Source organism: Charadrius vociferus, unplaced genomic scaffold (genome assembly GCF_000708025.1).
Source record: "Charadrius vociferus isolate BGI_N301 unplaced genomic scaffold, ASM70802v2 scaffold260, whole genome shotgun sequence".
Classification (NCBI taxonomy): domain Eukaryota; kingdom Metazoa; phylum Chordata; class Aves; order Charadriiformes; family Charadriidae; genus Charadrius; species Charadrius vociferus.
The window spans coordinates 324,038-343,617 of record NW_009646410.1 but is presented as its reverse complement, the minus strand read 5'-3'; the positions used below and the strand labels follow the sequence as shown (position 1 = coordinate 343,617).

Below are 19,580 nucleotides of genomic sequence, written 5' to 3'. Positions count from 1 at the left end.
CTCCAGCTGCTACGTGAGATGAGCAACCCTGGCCTCAGCTCTTACCGGGCTTTCTCTTCCCACTGGTCACAGGCAGGACCACACCATTGTGGACACGGTGCTCACCGCCCCTCGCTCAGCCAAGCTAGAGATCATCAAAGTGATGGAAAAGCATGTTTCCCATGAGGCTTTCAATGACCTGAAGGTGTCACCGGGTTATTACACTGTGACCTCAGACCAAGGTAGGGAGCAGAGCCCAGCGCTGCCTCCTGGCTGGGCAGGGAGGGCATTTCCCACCTCTCACCGTTGCCCCTCCTCCCAGATGCTCACGGGATGGTGGAGTTTCAAGAGGCTGTGGAGCTGGTGGATGTCCGTGTCCCACTCTTCATCAGGGAGGATGATGATGATGAGAAGCAGCTGCAGGTAGAGGCCATTGATGTCCCCACCGGCATTGCAGAGATTGGGCGCAGGCTTGTCAACATCACCATCATCAAAGAACAAGGTGAAGGGCATTTGTGTTTGTGTCCCATATCCAGATGGACTCAGGTGGTTTCTAAGGAAGGCGTGGCCTGTGTATCTGAGCTCCCCCAGATCACAGACCAAAAACTTGCTTGGTGACTCCTGTCTTAATTCACCTGTGTCAAAACTAGCACATCTTTTACAGCATCCAAAGGAGGGTCATCATCCCCGGGTGGCAGAGACCCAAACATTTGACCCTCACAAGTTTAGATGCTACCAATACCATGGCAGATCCAGGGTTGACCATATGCCTCTGCTGCTCCAGTTCACAGGTTGCGGAAGTAAAGTAAAACCTCTTTGCTTGGGGCAGGTGAATGTCCCGAGCAGTTTGCCTTTGCTTTCCGCCCGGTTGTTTTGAGCAGGGGCACAAGTCAGGAGTGGTAAAGTCTCTATCCCACGCAGTAATAGTTCATACACATCCATGAGTGATAGGAATTCTGTTAAGGGAAGACACCTGTGTGTTTGTAATGTGATTCTTCACGTATTTCTTCTCTCCTGCCCCTTCCAGCCAGCAGCCTCATCACCTTCTTGCAGCCAGCCTATTCCCACAGCCGCTTTGATAAGCTGGCCAAGATCCCTGTCCTCCGGGAGATCATAGACAATGGGAAATCCCAAGTCACCTACAGGACCCGGGATCTCACCGCCAGGAATGGCAGGGTAAGGGTGATGCTCCCGGCCTTGGCAGGCAGGAACAAGTGCGCTCGGAGGGCTGGGAAAGAACTGACTCCAAGGCTGCAGAAGAGCAGTTGATCGGGCTCAAAGAGGGATGTGGCTGGGAGAGGGGAGAGCCAGGGCTTGAGGGTAGCGCAAGGGCAGACATGCTTCTCCAACCCTTGCTTCCTGTGCCTCAGGGACCTGAGAGGCTGCCTGTACCTGAGGCAGAGGGTACCAGCTGCCCCCCAAGCTGTGGGCACTGGGAGGCGAGTGGGGATTCACTGGGAGATGAGGGGGAGCTCTCTGGGAGCCTTCTCATGGATGCTGCGGGCTATAATCATGCACCTCTTCCTTCTCCTTCAGGACTACATCTTCACAGAGGGTGACCTGGTCTTCCAGCCCGGGGAGACCCGAAAGGAGGTGCAGGTCCCCTTGCTGGAGCTGACCGAAATAGATACCCTCCTACACAACTGCCAGCTCAAGCAGTTTGCCATCGACCTCCTCCACCCCAAGTACGGCGCCAAGATCGGCCGATACCCCCAGACCACAGTGACCATCGCCGACCCAGGTAGGGGCTGGCAGCCAAGCGGTGGGGAATGGCAGCAGAGGGTGTTGGACCCCCATATCGGACCTGCCCTCCCCGAGGTGGCGTACGGAGCTCCAGCCCTGCTCTTCAGCCAAAGAGCGGCTACGAGGAGGTTTTCCATCTCTAACTGGTAGATTTGGGCCTCCCTCTAGAGGCGTTAGTGGGTACAGACAGTGGGTGGGAAGAAGGTGGATAATCAACCTCACAATAGGAAGCAGAGTGGATTCTTCATTCCTTTTTCTTGGGGAATTGAATAAAAAGCTATAAAAACAGGGGGGAGGTGAGACTTGCCATGAGCTATGCTTGGTGGTTCCTGTGGCTGGCCAAGCAAAACTGTAAGGGTTGTCATCAAGTGGGACAATAATGTAAAGATATTTATCACAGTACTGGTTATGAATACTGGGGGTACAAGAAAGTCCCTTGTCACTGAAACAACCAGAACTGCTTCAGGGGCAGGCACTGGGGCTGGAGAGGCTCTAGCGAGCTCTTGGCAGGACTTGGTGGTTTTCCAGGAGAAGCAGCAGGGCGACTCGAGAAGGCTCTGCCCACCTCCGTCTTCTCTCATGGCTGCACAGGGCAACTGATCAAGCGGCAGGAGGTGCAGGATTTGGTGGCTCTGAGCCCAGCCTGCTGTGCGGCTTTGGGGGATGTCATCACCAAGTGCCTCAGTTTCCCTTCCCTACGATGGGGATCTACCCCTCAGAAATGCTTTGAGAGGCTCACTCAGGATGGCAGGGCAGTGCTGGAGAGAGGCACGCTTCCTTCTTTCCTTTCCATGCGGGGGATCAGCACTGATGTGATCTTTCTTCCTTGTGTCTGCAGAGGTGGTGGATGGTGTCCCCTTGATGGCTGGCCTGAGCCAGGTCTCCCAGTCCCCCAAAGGCCACCTGAGTGCACCACTTAATCCCAATGCCAATGCTATCAGCTCCAGGGAAATCCGCTTCAACTGGTTTCCTCCACCGGGAAAACCTCTGGGGTACAAGGTAAGGGGTGAGCGGATCCTAGGAGAAGGTGTGGGTCCCATATTATGGGTGTTTCACACACACAGTCATTTGTGCCAAAGGGATGGGGAGAAGATGCCCAAAGGAGGGCGCAAAGTCACCCCTTCTGGTCCCCTCTATCCTTGAGAGACCATTGCCGGGTGGATGTGAGATTTGCAGGAAAGATTCTGGGTGGGTTCATCTCCCTTTCCATCACTTGCCATAAAATACTCAGACTGTTCTGGCCTCCCTCAGAGAAACGGCACAACACCCTGGCTTTCCCAGAGCTGATCTAATAAGAGATGGGGAATTTCTCACTCGTTATGGTGAGGAACTGAAGGAATCATGGCTTGTTCTTGCTTCGCCAGGTGAAATACTGGATCCAAGGAGACCCTGAGTCAGAAGCCCGTCTCATCGATGTCAAAGCACCATCAGCAGAGCTGAGTAACCTCTACCCCTTCTGCGACTATGAGATGCAAGTCTGTGCCTACAACTCCATGGGTGAAGGGGCTTACTCTGACATCATCCACTGCCGCACGCTTGAGGATGGTGAGCAACTCTGCACTTTGCTTCCCACCATGTGGGAGCAAGTTGGTGTCAGTGCACCCAGCATGGGGTCAGGGCTCCAGCCCCAAGCTTCTGACAGTCTTGGGGACAAGCATGGAGTGGCTCCCACTGCAACCCAGCTGTGATCCACAGAACTCTGGGCATCCGTGTGCGCTGGTTTCCAACTTGGGATAACCTGGATCCTTTGCTCTTGCCTTCCCAGTCCCCAGCGAGCCGGGCCGCTTGGCTTTCAATGTCGTGTCTTCCACCGTGACGCAGTTGAGCTGGGCTGAGCCTGCAGAAACCAATGGGGAGATCACGGCTTACGAAGTCAGTTATGGACTCGTCAATGAGGAAAATGGTAAGAGCTCATTTTCTGACTGGGCACTCCAGCCAGGCTGAGGGGCTGGAGTACATTTTCCACAGGCTGGGCCAGTCCCAAGCAGCAGAAGAACCAGAACAGCTCCAAGCACGTTTCTTGTGAAAACTGGGATCTGGAGAGGTCAATTCTTGATGGAAAGAGTACAGAAAAATCACCTTTCAGGATTTAGTCCTGAAAAGTCCGGAGCACTCTCCATTCCCATTCACTTCCATAGTGTTTTGTGTTGGTTTTCATCCTAAAAACTTAGTTCCTAGGTATAAACCTAGGGCTAGGGTGCCAGAAAGATGCTACTTGGTGACAGAACAGCAACAGGAGACCTCTGCTGTAGGTTGAGTTCAGCATTCAGTTTGGGAATTTCCCCGAAACAATGTCATGCCTGTCATGAGCAGTCAAAATAGCTGCTGCACCTCATCCCAGAGCCAGGCTGTGTCCTGACACCAAACCTCACCGAGCCTGTTGGCCAAGGGTGGGGTGCTCTGTCTTGTGACCTCCTGGGTAATAGGCATACCCATATTTGCAGTACCCATTGGCCCAATGAAGAAGGTGCTGGTTGAAGACCCAAAGAAGCGCATGGTGCTGATAGAAAACCTGCGGGAGTCCCAGCCCTATCGCTACATGGTGAAGGCCAGAAATGGTGCTGGCTGGGGACCTGAGAGAGAAGCCACCATCAACCTTGCTACGCAGCCCAAGCGCCCGATGTCCAGTGAGTTACTGCCCTGCCTGGGTGGGGAGCAGGGGGGGCAGGAGCAGTGCTGGGGAGTGCTCCCCGTCACCCCAGCTGCTTCTCCACATCTTGCTTGCTCCGCTGCGCCAGCCACCCTGGTGAATGCTGAAGGCCAGAGTGAGCATGAGAGGCCTGTGCGGTTTTGAACTGCTTGTCTAACAGCACTTTCCACCTCTCCTCCAGTCCCCATCATCCCTGATGTCCCCATCATTGATGCAGAGGGAGGTGAGGATTACGACAGCTACCTGATGTACAGCGCTGATGTGCTTCGCTCTCCACCTGGCAGCAAGCGTCCCAGTGTCTCTGATGATTCAGGTATGTTGCGCTGGGTTTTGCAGAGGCTGTTTTTAACATTATTTTCCTTAACAACAGCTTTCAGCAATGAGCTTCAATGCTCCTTTCCTCCTCATGGAGATGGGGAGATCCAAGTCATGGAGCTGGTGATCAGCCTTTCCAAAGCACAGCGGCTGCATCCATGGGAACACTTGACTAGTCATAGTGTAAATAAGATCAGTGCCTCCTTGTCTTAGCCATGAAGCAAAGAGAAATCACAGCGTGGGGTACGAGAGAAGCTTTTCATGACCCTCGCTGCTCATCTTCCCTTCCTGTTGCCATTTGGCTGGACCACAAGAGTTACTGTCTGCAAACAAGCGCTGGCAAGGCACAGACCTCTGAGTCCCTTGGATGCTCAGGGTCCTGGCCAAGACAACAGGAAGGAACTCACCAAGTGCTGGGAAGACACTGGCCTCTCTTCCTCCATCACTTCACCCTCTCAATGAGGCTGGCTCCCTTGCCTTGTACTGGGACAACGAGGGGAAGGTGGGCCGCAAGTGAAATGATGAAACTTGTCAGTAGGACCTGGAGGGTCTTCCCTGGGGGGGTTCTCCAGGACCTGGGATCCGGGAGTGAGTCCCTGGTCCTTTCAGAGTGCAAGGTAATGGGAGCACCAAGAGTCTGACCATCCTGAGTGCACACAAAGGAGTGAGGAAACCTCTCCTGAGCAGAGGACAATTGTCGCAGACTCTTCATGACAGGGACAGGCATGTGGTGGGACTGACTTTTGCCTTTTGTCATGATGGACACAGGGATGGAAAACAGCCATGGGGTTGAGGAACCCCATGCATGTCGCATTCCCACCATCCTCCATCTACCAGTCACGCGATGGTTGCACCACCTGAACTCATCAGCCAACACTTGGCAAGATGGGCTGTGAACGGGTGTCGTTCCCACTGGCTCCTGTCCCTTCCCCTCCCCAGCAAGCAGCACAAAAGCAGCGGGTAGCCCATTCTGTCACCTGCAGATCATGCCAACACCAGTGCTTGCGTTGTCCCAAAAGGCTCCAGGTGGAAATATGTGCAGTTGCTGGGAGAAGACTTGGATCTTCGCCGCATCACCTGGAGGCTCCCACCTGAAACCATTCCCCGCCTCTCTGGCAGCAGCCGCCTCTCCTCGGACACTGAGGGTCTCCTCCACGAGGAGGACAGTGACATGGCTACTGGCAGCCTGAGGAGGAGTGGGACACCCCGTCCCCAAGCAGGTGAAGGACGACTTCGTTATGGCACTGAGTGTCCTGTCTCGTCCTGCTCTGAGCCGAGAGGCTGGTGGCTGGGGTCTGCCCCAGTACGTGTTCCCTTCCTCCCCTTGTGTTGCCCATCCTCATGTTGGCGTGATGCACTGTTCACGTGCTGTAGTCTGCTTCAAAACCTTGTCCTGGTGTGTCTCCTCACAAGAGTGTCAAGGTAACCCCCATCTCGGCATGGACTTGGGAGCCTGCTAGCAAGTTGCTTCTACAAAAGTCTGGACTTTCAAGGCAGGAACAAACTCAGATGATACCTGCTAAGTGGCACCTCCAAGGGCAGCTCCTCACCTTAATTAAGCGCCCTGAGCTTCTGGGGCAGATCCGCTGGACTGTTAAACAGAAATCACTCTCTCATGGGTAGCTGATCTCTCCTGGCCTGCTGGGAAGGGACGGGGGTTTGTCAAGGACCAGAACAACGAATCAGAGTTTGCTTTTCAGATCCAGCTGAGACAGGATCCAGAGAGAGATTTGGAGAAACCACCTCCATGAAGGGCTGTTTTTCTTCCACTTTCTTTTTTAATCTGAAATGATAAACCTGTGCTTGCGTTAAAGGAGAGATGTAAGAGAACATGGCAAGAACCACAAGGCAGTGCCCCAGCGAGGCCGAGGTCTGGAGTTACCTTGGGCACCATGGGTGTCTCTGGTGCTGGGTGTAGAGCAAAGTCTCCATTTACCTGTTTGTTTCCCTGTCATTGTGTTGGGTGGTTGTGACCTGTTCTAGATGTAGTACTCCAGACTGACCTTCCAGAGGCTGAAGCCGGGATGCAGCTAAGGCAGGGCCCACCATGATGCCTCCTGCTTCCTCCCCATGGAAACTGGAGCAACAGCCCTGTCCACAGTCATGTTCCTCATGATGTGTCCTCTTTCACAGAGCACTTGCTGAATGGCCGGGTGGACTTCTCCTTCCCCGGCAGTGGCAGCGGCACACTGACGAGGACAACAAACACCAGCTACCACCAAATGAGCTCACACATGCAGCAGGAGCACAGGGTGATGGGGAGTTCCTCACTGACAAGAGACTACTCCACAATGTTAATGGGGCATGGTGAGTACTGCGGTGATGGGACCTGTCCTTCCCTTCCACTGCCATGACTGTTTTTGGACCCATGCCCTGCAAGTCCTGCTGGAGTGAGGACTGTGTTCACAGCTAAGGGGGCTTGTGAACCAGAGATCTGGAAGGTCATGTTCTCACCACTGATGTGTAGGTGCTTTGCTAAGGCCGCCCTGCTCCCAGACCACTTTGGAAAGCGTTCCCACCTCTCACATGCAGAGTGCTCAGGAAAGGGAGCTACATCCTTATCCTCACACCACGAAGAACTCCAGGAAAAGCACATGTGTCGTCTTCTAACTCTATCTAGCAGCATAGTTGCTTTTCAGCTCCATGCATGTACATCAGCTGGTGCTGACAGAAGGTTGTTAAAAGGCTCTTCAAATGTAAGCCTTAAAAAGTGATCTCTGTGGAAGCCAGCACCTGGGCTGAACCTGCTCTGAAGTCTCCAATGGTGTTTTTCTCTTTCTTTTGCACCGCTTCTGTAGATTACCCAGGGAGATTCCTCCCTCCCATCCATGAAGATGCTGGGAGGACAATCCCATGGCCCCGGGATGTGGGTTTCAGGAGCAGGGCAAAGGTGAAGGGTTACTACCCCAGCACTGGCTTTCGGGACTCTATAATCATGACTGATGGGTCTGCAGGGATTTGCAAGTACATAGGTACAGCTTTGTCCAGTGTCTTCTCCCAGTCACGCATACCATAACAGCCAAGCCACCAGCCATCCATGAGCTGTTGCCATCCACTACTCCCCCTAAACCCTCTCTCCATGGCTTGCTGTGTGCCACATCGGTCTTCCTTTTGACCCGAACTGTGCCTCCATCACACCACCTTTCCATTTGCAGGTAACTTCAGCTGTGTTTCAACCCACCTGGGCTGATTAACACTCACCACTGCTGCCACTGTGCTCTAACGGGCTGATCAGCTCATTGACCCCATCCTCTTCATTCCTAACAAGCTTGTTGTTCTCAGTCTTACCACAAAGGCCTTTGGAGGACTCTTGGGAAGAACGTGTGCTCCAGACGAGATGTCCCTCTGCGAGCTTGCCAATGGCTTGGCCAAAGCCCATGTCAATGAGGGGCTTCAGTCCCTGAGTGTCACCTGGGAGGCTGCTGTGCTCTTCATGAGCTTTGTGTCCCAGTGAGCTCAGTTGGGGGTAAATGAGAGCACCCAGTCCTGGTCCCAGCTGCCTCCATCCCCTTGAACAGTACCTGGAGGTGTTGCATTGCTTTAGCTATAGACTAGGGCCAGTCTTAACTGCGCAACATCTGAAGATGTCTGTGAAGCTTCTGGCAGACTGGACAGGGTGCTTCAGGATCAACAAGGAGAGACACGCACAGCACCCCAGCCCTTGCTTTGGTCTCTCTACCACAGGGGCACAAAGCTTACCTTGACTTCTCCCACCCAAGATTGGTACCCCAAGGCCATGGGATGCCACTGTAGGTGTGCAGAGCTAGCCAGTCCCCCCTTGTGTGATGGGCTAGCTTGCAGAGATGACATCTCGCCACGTTCTCCCTGGACCATCAGGACCATCCCATGCTTGCACGGGCCACTCCCTCCTCTCTCCCAGCCCCCCCTTAGCCCACAGCCTCCAAATCTCCACCCTGACATTCCCTTTTTGTCCCAGACTCCAGGCTGCCGCTGGGCATCCCCGACACCCCCACACGCCTGGTATTCTCTGCCCTCGGACCCACCTCCCTGAAGGTGAGCTGGCAGGAGCCACACTGCGAGAAGGAGGTGCAAGGCTACAGCGTGCAGTACCAGCTCCTCAATGGAGGTCAGTGAACAGATGGCAGATGGCCACTGGGCAGTTGCTGGTGGGAGTTTCTGGTCACGGAAAGTGTGGCCCAAGTCTTCTCTTGGGCAACTGACTCTGGGTTGACTCTGCTTGAGCAGACGATGTTGGATCAAATGACCTCCAGAGGTCCCTTCCAACCTCTACCATTCTGGGATTCGGGGACTGGTCCCAACTCTGCTTTTTGTGCAGCCTTGAGGAAATGTCTCAGCTACCACACAGCTCCCATTCCCCATTTCTGCTGGGGGGACAATTCCTGGGGTTGCTTGTGGAGCCACCCCTCCTCCAAAAAACCCTTGGACTCCTCCTTCACCGGCCCCAAGATCTTAGTTGAAGGCTTTTTCATCAAGTTGGACTTGGAGGAAGGATTAGAATGAAAATATCTTATTTTTATATGAAAGTTGGGCAGTGTTAGTGAAAATGTAATTCTCTTTGGCTGAAAATTCCTGAGTTTTCAAGAAGCTGTTGTTTGCCCCAAGCCTTTTTTCAACAACATCTCGTCCTGTACTAGCAGTTGTTGGTGGCAAGGTGTGATGGATATGACTGGGGAAGGGCCCCTGGATGACTTTTCCAGGCCATTCATTTGAGGTAGTTTAGGTGAAAGCCATGGTACTGTCTTCGTGCCTGCAACATGGTGCTGATGTCCCCCTTCCCTGTGCGTCCCAGGAGAGGTGCACCGGCTCACCATTCCCAACCCCTGCCAGAACTCGGTGGTGGTGGAGGACCTGCTGCCCAACCACTCCTACATCTTCAAGGTGAAAGCACAGAGTGAGGAAGGCTGGGGCCCTGAGAGAGAAGGAGTCATCACCATAGAGTCACAGGTGGACCCACAAAGCCCACTCAGCCCTGTACCAGGTGAGGTGGATGGGTGAAAGGGGAAAGGTGGCACTGATGTCTCTGCTGCTGTCTGCAGTGGTGGTCTTGCTGTTTTCTCACTCCTTACTACATCCTGAGCACTCCTTTCTTTCATTTTGAAATAGGACCTTCTCCCCAATGCACTCACCTTCCACTAGCTGTCTAGATAGCTGAGACCTTCCAGCTCGTTTCACAAATGCTGCGTGCAGACCCCTCCTCCTCACCACCTTCTGTGATACTGACCTCTCGCTCATGTCCCTGCAGGTTCACCCTTCACACTGAGCACACCCAGTGCTCCCGGACCGCTGGTTTTCACTGCCCTCAGCCCTGACTCCCTGCAGCTCAGCTGGGAGAGACCCCGCAAACCCAATGGGTCCATTTTGGGCTACATGGTCACCTGCGAGATGCTGCATGGAGGAGGTATGGTATCAGCCTGTGGAAGGACTGGTTCCCTGTGTAGAGCACAGGATACCTCCAGCAAAGGCAGCAACTTGCTGCATTTTTGCTGGGACCAACAACAAAGTTGTCTGCTAACATCGGTGCAGTCAAACTGGGGACATGAGGCTGATTCCAGGCCTGGGAGCTGCTGAATTTGCTGAACCCCGATGATTTATTTCATTGTGTGGCCTGGTGTAACAAACATGGTGGGAAGAGGAATGTCCTGTAGCTTACTACAGCCCAAACCCAGTGGAGGTTGTTTGTTGAGGATCAACACTGTACTAAAATAGGGATGTCTCAACGCTTAGTAGAACTGGGGGGTGTGATTGTATAGTCTGTGGGTGGCATAAAGCTTAGGGAAAGCCAAGACACCAGCCAGAGTTGGAGGGAGTGCGTTTGGAGGGACCATCACTCCTGTCTGTCTTCACCACTGGTATCTCTGTGTGAATTAGGGGAGCCTAGGAATATCTATGTGGAAGGAGACAATCCAGAAACTACCCTTACTGTGCCCCACCTGAGTGAGAACGTTCCGTACAAGTTCAAAGTGCAAGCCAAGACCACCCAAGGCTTTGGGCCAGAGAGAGAAGGCATCATCACCATCGAATCTCAGGATGGAGGTACAGTACCATGGCTTTGTGGAGGTGGAAAGATAAGAAATGTCTCAGAGCAGGGAATGCAACTCCTGGAATCCCTTTCCAGCTCTGGTGGTGACTCCATTTTCCATGAAAATCATGGAGAAGTTGTCTTCCACGAAGACAATGCTGTGCCTAGTGACCACTGTCCCAATCCTGATGCACTGAATGAGGGAGGATCGTGAGAACTTGCCAGTGTTCAATTTATCATGAAATTTCTGCCTTATTGCCTGGCTGTACACATACCTGGTGGCAGCTTCTTACACTGCACAAGTGTAAGACCTTCCCAGTCCTCCCAGTTCCTTCTAAACCTTGCTCTGATGTCAGCAAGAGAAACCTCCTGAGCTGACTGTTGGTGCTCACTGTGCAGGGTTGAGGGGTTGGAAGCTCCTTGTTGTTTCCTGGCTGACCTGTCCCTTTTTCTTCCCTCCAGGCACTTTCTCCCAGTTTGGAGGACAGCAGTACATGAGAGAAGAAGTGTATAACTTCCCCACCGAATACACCACCAAAACCAGCATCAGCCATTCCTCCCTGGATCCCCACTTCACAGGTAGGTGCTCGCTGTCTGCTTTGAAACCCTTGGAAAGCAAAGGGTAACTCTGCTTTTCCAAAGGTCTGAGGGTGCTTTTACCTCAAGTGGCAAAGGGAGGGAGGGTCCATCAGGGGGGATGGATGAAGAAGACCAGACCCTTTCCTACACCATGTCCCTGCTCTGCCCTAGAGGCAGTTGCAGTCGTTTCCCCATGTGCTGCCCAGTCACAGAGGGAATGCTGAGTTTTCAAAGGACTATCACTAGGGACAAAACCATAACTCTTCCTGCAACGTTAGATCTCTTCAGAGCTGGAAAAAACACAGAAGTGTGATGACCGTATACAATTACATCACTGCAGTTGTCCCATGTTGTCCCCCTTGAGTTCAAGGGCTCACGGGTTCACACTGCAATAGGAAGAGTTTGGGAGCTGGTAGGAAATCCATCTTATTGCTGGCGTAGCACAGTACTGAATTGCTTGATCTGGAGAGGTTTTCCATCAGTGAAAGTGGTATTTAAGGAGACACCTCTGCCAGGAATCATCAGGTAGAGCAGATCCTATTCCCTGTGACCCCGTACTTAGCGCGGTGTCCTGACTACTGCTCCTCTCGCTGCAGACGGCATGCTGATGACGACCCAGAGAGTGGAGAGCGCCAGCAGCACCCTCACCAAACAGGTCACCAAAGAGTTTGTGAGCCGGACAGTGATGTCCAGCGGGACCCTCACCAAACAGATGGAGAGGCAGTTCTACGAGGCCTGAGCCAGGGCAGGCTGCCTGCCAGCAGGATGCCGCTGTTCAGGTGGCAGGACTTTGTGGAAGGATCCAAGGGTGCTTCATCCAGTTGCTGCTGTGGTGCCTGGGCAGCGTCTCCTGTGGGCACTCCTCCATGGCACTTCAAGCTCTGGACGTCTCCTTTGGAGCCCAGCGCACTCGAAGCTCTGGCACAGTTGGGTCATCAGGTGTGTGCTCATCCTTCAGGGCTTGTTCACCCTGTCCTGCTCTCCAGAGACTCAGTTCTGCAGGGTCCACAGGGACATCTTCAATGAACAATCACAGCTCAATCCAGTACTATTCTTCAGTGCCCATCCCCATCCAAATACACCTGCAGCTGCAGAAATTCTGGTGTTTCGATGGCTCCAGCCTCCCTGGATGAATGGAACGGAATGATTTATTCTCAGGTCCTCAGTTTCGAGAGGATCCCAGCTGACAACATCCTGGTTTATAGAGGGTCATCGTTTCCATCTTTGCTTCGGGCTCTCCGGCAACCTGGCTGCCCACTGGAGGTGGTTATTTGTTCTGTTGGGTCTTTATGAGAGCTGCAAGGTGGGGCTTTGGGGTAACCCGTGCTTTCTTACTGCACCTACTTGTGTCTCTCCTTCGCTGCTAACATTTAGTACCACGATAGCAAAGTATAACCTTTCATTTGTATAGCGTTACTCGTGAGGGCTTCTGATGCATTTTTTTTTTTGCATACAATATTGTACAGTTTTCGTAGTATATATATAAATATATATAAATGTATTTTATTATTTTATAAAAAAAATAATTGAGGTGGATGCGATCTATGCTGAATTGAGGCTACACTGGGACTGTGGCTGCTGAGACATGTGAATAACTGGAAGAAATTAATTAAGGGCTTGATCCAAAGGCCGCTAAACCCTGTGGAAAGCCTGTTGATGAGCTGGTGGGCTCTATGGAGACTCCAGCAGAAAGCTGCAAGCGGCCAGACCTGCTCCCAGCACAGCATCCACCAGCTGAGCACACGCATGGAAGGGCCGGGAGGTGCCTGGAGGAGAGGGATGGGGATGGCCCAGGCAGTGGTACCTGGGGATGGAACAGTGCCTGGGATTTCTTACATGGCTGATGTGGAGGGCGTGAGATTTTTGGGGCACAAGATGTCGGGTGTCTTTTAAAAGCCCCTTTTGCCCAACAGCAACGTCCATAAAGGGAACTGTCATCCATCAGTAAACACAAGGGAACAGCAGGTTCTCCCATCATCCCGAGAGAGCCTCTGAGCCTCCTGCAGCCCTCGGTTCTAGCTGTCCTTGGACGGTGCTGGGCTGAGCTATAAGACCTGGCTGGGCCTCGTTTCCTGGCTCTGGGCACGATCCCTGGCACCCCTCTGCCATCGGGAACAACTGGGATCCGTGTCTTGCCGAACAGCGTGGTTCCCTGGCGTGCTTCAGCTGCACAGGAGCAGGCGAGGAGCCTGCCAAAAGCCAGGATCCTGCCCAAAACAGCAGCTGCCACCGCTCTGGATTAGAGCTTCCAACCAAAACAGCAGTTGCGTGGTCTCCCTGGCAGCATCGCCTGCCTGATTTCATCCGATGCTGGACCTTGGCTGTTTTGTTCCTTTGTTATTGTTGTGTGGGGTTTTTTGTTTGGTTGGTTTTTGGGGCTTTTTTGACTTGGAAGAAGATTTTTTTTCCAGCACTGACACCATCGAGAGCTGCCTCTCCTCTCCGGGCTGTTCATTTGAGTTGGGGGGGTTGTACATGTTTAAGCCAAAGATGCACATGGGTGAGTAAAGTCCCCAGGAGTCCCCAAGACTGCAGCTGGAGCTAGGTCAGTTTTGAACTTGAAGTATCTCTTGACCCAACCCTGTGGTTTTACCATGTCTTCAAGAAGCACTTATTTTTCCTGAGCAAGTACCTGTGGCATTAGCCTGCCTGCCCTGTTCCCATCTCACCTTTGCGGTGGGGGTTTCCTCTCCAGCTGACGTGTCTCCTCCTGCACAAGGACTCCGGGACCCTTTCCCTGTGCTTTGTGGTCCAGGGTAAACCACTGAAAATCGCCTAAAAAGGCAGTCCCGCTTCCAAGCATTTTGGCCAAAGATGATCCTGTTATCCAAGAGGAGAGCACAGCTGCTGCTCTCCAGGGTGTCACGCCATCCCCACGCGCACCTACCCAATGCCTCGCTCTAGAACAGCATCGCTTCTTCATTTTCACCTGGGCGTTAGTGCTGGTGCCATTTCAGCCTTTCCAAGCTGGATCCAGCAGCCTGCTCTGACAGCGGGTCTTCGATCAGATGGCTTCCTATTGCACTCAATAAATGTTTTCTCTACAGTCTGCCTCTTCCCTTTTCTTAAAAAAAAAAAAAAAATATAATTTAAAAAAAAAATCATCTCCCCTCCATCTGCAGCAGCAGATGAAGGATGCTTGTCAGAGCAGATACCCAAGCAGGGGCTTCTGCCAAGCATCGGTGCCTGCTGCTGCTCCGCCACCATCCCCTCCTGCGACTGCAGCTCCAGAGGCGTTACTGGACCACATGTCCCCGGTAACGGTTGGTTACACCAGTGCAAACTGGAGTTAAACCAGTCTCATCTGGGGAAAGGTCCCCGGTGAATTTGGCATTAGATCTCGGCTCAGGCAGGTGCAGAACGACTGTGCAAATATTTTGCATTTATTAGGCAAAAGATGCAGGCAGACAAATTGATTCCCTTGTGAAGTGAGGAAAACAGTGTCTTCTCAAAGGGAGGCGATCCCAGCCCAGGAGAGATGGTCGCTCCTCTACAGGAGCAGCACCTTTGCCCCTCCGGAGGGTTTGGTGAGGTAGAAGGTGGCTGTGCCGCTGTATTTCTCCTAGGAGACAAGAGGAGCAGTAAGCGCTGGTGCTCCGTGGCCGTACCACGCTGCACCAAGAGCCTGGGCTGGTGGATGCTTTCGGGCTGGTGCAGGTAAGTTCTGCCAGAGCTGGGAGGAGAGAGGCCCTGCTGGTCAGCCCAGCCATGCATCTGGCCCAGCTGCCTCTCAAGATGTTTTTTTGGGGACGGTGTGCTGTTCTGGCTACTGTCTGGGGTGCCTTGGTCCATCCGCAGCAGGGATGCTGGGAGGCTACCAACACATCCCCAAGCTGACCCTCCAGCAGCCCCTTAGGGACTGCTCGCTGTGACTTTTTCCAACCCCTTTCTGACCCTGCTGATGCTGCCAACCTCCACGGCCTCTGGCAACAGCAGAAACCTCACCGCCAGCTCTGTGCAGTGCCTCCTTGGCTCTGTTTTCCTCCTAACTCACCCAGTGGTCGCTGGTTCTTATTTTGGAGGATTTGAGGGTCAGTTCCACACTCGCACTATCTACCCTCTTTGTTGTTTTGTAACTCCCGGTCACATTCCCTCTCTCTCAGCTTCTCATCAGACAGCAGAGGCACAGCCTTTTCGGTCTCTCCTCATTTCAGACACCTCCCTCTGCCCCTTCTTCATCCCCCACACTATTTACAGGGGGCACCGTGATCTTATACAGCAGGAAACCGAGGCTCTGCCTCATTCGCTGCCCCCATCTCCTGACACCCCCATTTTGCTGGCATTTCCAGCTACCAGTTCAGGCTGAGCTGCTGATTTAGAGGACACTGGTGACAGCACTGAGATCTTTTCTGGGCTGTAACTGCCGGTGTTAAGCTCAGCATTGCCCAAGCTCAGCTCAGATTACTTTTCCCTAGACAGATTTAGCTTTCCCAAAGCTCACCCAGCACCTCTTCGCTCACCTTCTCAATGCAGTGAGGTCCTTGGGCCGTGCCATGCGACCAGCACAGTGCCGAACCGCCTGCACGAGCTTAGCATCAACAGACTCGGGGCTATCCCTGTGCGCCACTGGATGGGCTACACCAACCTCAAGTGCCTCAGAAGCGCAGCTTTAACAGCATCCCCAGGTCATACCCCTCAGTGTTTCCTTGGGATGTTTAAGTCAATCTCCCAGCACTTTTCTGACACGTACCTGGATGTGGTGCTGGGCTCTCTCTGCAGCCCCGGCCTCCAGCAACGTCACCGTGCAGCCTCCGAAGCCTCCCCCTGTCATCCTGCTGCCATAAACCCCATCAACCTCCAGAGCTGCTGCTACCAGCTTGTCCAGCTCCGGGCAGCTCACTTCATAGTCATCCCTGGAGAGAGGGGACCCACGATCAGCCCTGTCCTACACCCCAGCCATAGCCCTTGCACCCCGAATGGCTGAAACGTGTCTTGGTGCACCCATTGCCGTAGCAAACTGCAGCAATGCAGGATGCCACAGACCCCGGTCCAGCTCTCTGCCTATAAGTGCACGTACACACGAGCGAGGCTGTGAGCATCAGGAACCCACTGGGCGCTGCTGTGAGCAGCACGCCTCTGTAATGTATGTGACGGGTGGCCTCATCCCAGCATCCTCCAGTGCAGAAGGCTGTGGGGCTTTTCCTAAAACTCCCCGGCAGGCTGAGCTGTGAGAGGCACCAGGCAGGACACGGCTCTGGCTGCCGCCGGTGCTGCACCCACAGGCAAGGGAACCCCACGAGGACCTGACGTCAGTGCCCCCGGCGCAGCATGCCCTGCCAGGGGGGGTGGTCCATCCTCACCTGAGGGAGTTGTGACTCTCCACCATCAGCCTCCCAAACGTCTTGTAGTCCCTGTCTTGCAGCGCTTGAGCTGCCTGGACTGTCCGTGCTATCTCGCCGATGACGTGCCTGGCCCGCCGGTACACCTCCTCGCCCAGCTGGCTCCTGGCCGCTGCAGAGATACGCACATCCTTGCAGCGAAGCCGCTCAGGTCGGCGGGATGCTGCTGGGGGTGAGCACCGCCACATCCTGCCTCCCCGCTTCTCCGGTCGTGGCATGCTCCTGTCCAATGTTCATCCAGGAGCTACTCTGCACTCCGAGCAGCAAGTCTGTGAGAAGGGTTTTACGTGGTTTCAGTCCCCCTGCCACATCCTGCCTCCCCGCTTCTCCGGTCGTGGCATGCTCCTGTCCCAGTGCATGCATCCACCCATCCACCCTGGGTGCTGCCCAGTAGTCTCAGCCCATGCCGTGGGGCACTGAGCTCCTGCTGTCCCGAGGAGCAGCCAGAGCCCAGGGAGGGACTGTCCCCACCTTCCAGCTCAGCCATGGTGGCATCTCGCAGGCTGGCCTTGCCGAGCGCCGCCGCCGCCTCCTCGCACTGCCGTCGGCGTGTGGGGTACTCACTGCCCGTCAGCGTGTGCCGTACGTTGGAGTTGGTGATGAGGACGGCCAAGGTGGCATCAGTCAGTGGGACGAGGACGGTCTCCAGGGACCTGCAGCAAGAGCTCAGAGCAGGCAGTGTGCCCGTCCCTCCTGCCTGCTCCAGCCCTCGGCCATGCGAGTGACGTGTCAGGCAGCTCCTGCCTCCGCAGAGGCAAAGTCCATGTAGTTTAGGATTTCACTCGAGCATTTCACTCCCAATTATTAGTCCCATAATGGACCCTAACGACTTGGCAGGGAATACAGCCCAGGCAAGCAGCAGAAAGGACGCAGGAAGAGGAATCAAGACACAGGAATTAAAATGCAGGGACCCCCAGCCCCACAGTGCGATTTTGGGCTGGGTTGAGGGGTTAACCCCTCCCTACACTCCTGCATTTATTTCATGGCCACGGGACCAGCTCATCCCCACCTGCCCGAGGAGGTGGGCACGGCGCAGCGAGCTCAGTGCTCGGCCCTGACCTGCAGTCAATGAGCAGCGCGTGGCCTTCCTTGCCCATCACGGATACGAACTGGTCCATGATCCCACAGGGCATGCTGGCAAATGTGTGCTCCGCTTTCTGGCACGCCAGCGCCTTGGCTACCAAATCACCGTCATCTGTGCCGAAGCAGAGAGAGATGCAGGTTAGCAGCTCTGGGACCTTTGCCCCTTACCATGGAGCAGGGGGACCAAACACGAAGGCAAAGGGTTGCCTTCCCATAGAATGGGGTTTTGTTAAAGCATCAGCTGCAAGTGCTGCTCCTGCACCACTGCATGGCACCCGTGCCAGCGTGCGTCCCTGGTTCCAGCTGGATGCGATAATTTGACACTGGTGTCTCAGATCTCTCCATTTTTGGGGACATGAAGGTGGGGAGAAGATGCTCCCAAGGGAACATCTTCTCACCTCTCCTGCCAGGCCCAGGGATGGTCCATGGGCTTTAGAGGCATGGGCAGGTCAGGCTGGGTGAGCTGGAGGAGCCCCACAGCCACAGCAGTGCCAGCTCCGGCTGCGGCGAGGGGTTGTGACCCACCCCACAGCGGTGTTTCCCCGAGGGCTGCGGAATCTTGCTAAGGGCACCCCCCTCATCCCAGCTCCCACCCGGGAACGGAGGCACCAGGGGCCAGAACTGCCTTACCAGGGCAGAGCTGCTGGAGGAAGGTGTAAGTAGCCACCTCCAGAGAGGCCGAGCTGGAGAGGCCCCCGCCCAGGGGGATGTCACTGGCTATCACGGCACTGAAGCCCGGCACGGGACCACCTGTGGGAACAGGAGGGAGGAGGGGGACTGTGAGCCCCTGCAGGGCTGGGGGCTGCCGTGGCCCACAGCTCATGGGGAACTGGCTCCCAACAGAGGAGCTCCTGTCCGATATCCCATTTTAACACCCAGGGTTATCCATGGCAGAGCGTGACCCGGGCACCCCCCCTGCAAACCCAGGGGTCTCTGGAACTGAAAGCATCTCTGCAGGAACCTGGTCCCAGCAGCCGCTGCGGGATGGCACCAGCAGTGGAAGAGCACACCAAAAGCACACCAAAGCACACCAAAAGCCTGGTGCCAAGCATCGGCCCCGCATGAGGGGGGCTCTAACCCGTCCAGCAGCCTGTGCCTTACCCCGGTAGTGCTGGATGACACCTTTGACGTAGTTGGCCCAGCGAGGCTGTCCCGGGCTCAGAGGGCTGCCTTGGCGGGGAGCCGGGAACTGCACCCTGTGGGGCTCGTCCGCCTCCACCGAGGTGGTGAGGATGGAGATGGTCCCGTCCTGTGTAGGGGATCCCACCAGCACCGTCCCCAGCTGCAGAGCCTGGGGGGAGAGGGGGCATGGTGGGCTCAGACCCCGGGGCGTCCCTTGGAGCATCCCCACTGGTGGCAGGGGACAGCTGTGGTAGCTTCAACCCACAGCTGGCAGCACCCAAGACGTGTTACCCTTAACTCTGCCCATGCGGAGCTGTCAGCTGCCACCGCACCCTCCGGCTCGTCACAGCATTGAACTTTCTGGCTATTAATTGCCACACAGGGTCAGTCTTCGCATCGAAATGTTGTGACCGACCACCCCAGCTCAGCGCCGGGGTGCTGGCTGCTGGGCTCCGGGGGTGTGGAAACACAAGGCCGTGAGAGGCTTCGGGAAGTTGTCTTGCCTGCAGGGGAATTCAGCTGACCTGCTCCCACGCTCTTCGGTCTCCAAATAATTAGCTCCAGGTTTGATTTAGGACTGAGCGGGGGCTTTCCCGCTGAGCCGAAAGAAGGGCAGGAAGCCCCAGCTGCCTCCACCCAGCCCTGCCACCAAAACATCGCTCTCCGGGGACAGAAAATTGACGGCGTTGCAGAAAAGAGACTTCAGCCCCTCGAAGAGGGGGTTGGGGAGGGGGAATCGCATCCCCCCACCGCCCCCCCCCCGCAGGGC

General features: G+C 54.8%; 2 protein-coding genes across 2 annotated transcripts in view; one reads left to right on the top strand and one right to left on the bottom strand.

The window, feature by feature from the left end:
• Positions 1–12,006, top strand: part of ITGB4 (integrin, beta 4) — a 36,866-nt gene extending 24,860 nt beyond the window's left edge. The window contains exons 24-40 of the mRNA XM_009879898.1: positions 73–221; positions 302–481; positions 1,007–1,155; positions 1,516–1,720; positions 2,561–2,721; positions 3,087–3,267; positions 3,488–3,625; positions 4,167–4,349; positions 4,554–4,685; positions 5,707–5,907; positions 6,821–6,994; positions 8,625–8,774; positions 9,459–9,647; positions 9,912–10,067; positions 10,538–10,702; positions 11,151–11,267; positions 11,864–12,006. Coding sequence (XP_009878200.1) covers positions 73–221; positions 302–481; positions 1,007–1,155; positions 1,516–1,720; positions 2,561–2,721; positions 3,087–3,267; positions 3,488–3,625; positions 4,167–4,349; positions 4,554–4,685; positions 5,707–5,907; positions 6,821–6,994; positions 8,625–8,774; positions 9,459–9,647; positions 9,912–10,067; positions 10,538–10,702; positions 11,151–11,267; positions 11,864–12,006 — 2,773 coding nt within the window. The remainder of the gene's footprint in view (positions 1–72; positions 222–301; positions 482–1,006; positions 1,156–1,515; positions 1,721–2,560; positions 2,722–3,086; positions 3,268–3,487; positions 3,626–4,166; positions 4,350–4,553; positions 4,686–5,706; positions 5,908–6,820; positions 6,995–8,624; positions 8,775–9,458; positions 9,648–9,911; positions 10,068–10,537; positions 10,703–11,150; positions 11,268–11,863) is intronic.
• Positions 12,007–14,757: 2,751 nt separating this feature from the next.
• Positions 14,758–19,553, bottom strand: GALK1 (galactokinase 1). The gene is made up of 8 exons (XM_009879886.1): positions 19,461–19,553; positions 18,791–18,980; positions 18,320–18,439; positions 17,666–17,801; positions 17,078–17,259; positions 16,568–16,718; positions 15,958–16,120; positions 14,758–14,829 (listed from the first exon to the last, which is right to left on the bottom strand). The coding sequence occupies exons 1-8, from the start codon at positions 19,551–19,553 to the stop codon at positions 14,758–14,760; spliced, it is 1,107 nt and encodes a 368-aa protein (XP_009878188.1).
• Between the last annotated feature and the right edge of the window lie 27 nt (positions 19,554–19,580).

Coding starts and splice junctions, on each gene's coding strand:
- GALK1 (XM_009879886.1), bottom strand. CDS start 19,553: ATGCGATTCCCCCTCCCCAACCCCCTCTTCGAGGGGCTGAAGTCTCTT. Junction 18,440..18,790: donor TGTCATCCAGCACTACCGGG/GTAAGGCACAGG, acceptor CTGTTCCCACAG/GTGGTCCCGTGCCGGGCTTC. Junction 16,121..16,567: donor GAGAGTCACAACTCCCTCAG/GTGAGGATGGAC, acceptor CCCTCTCTCCAG/GGATGACTATGAAGTGAGCT.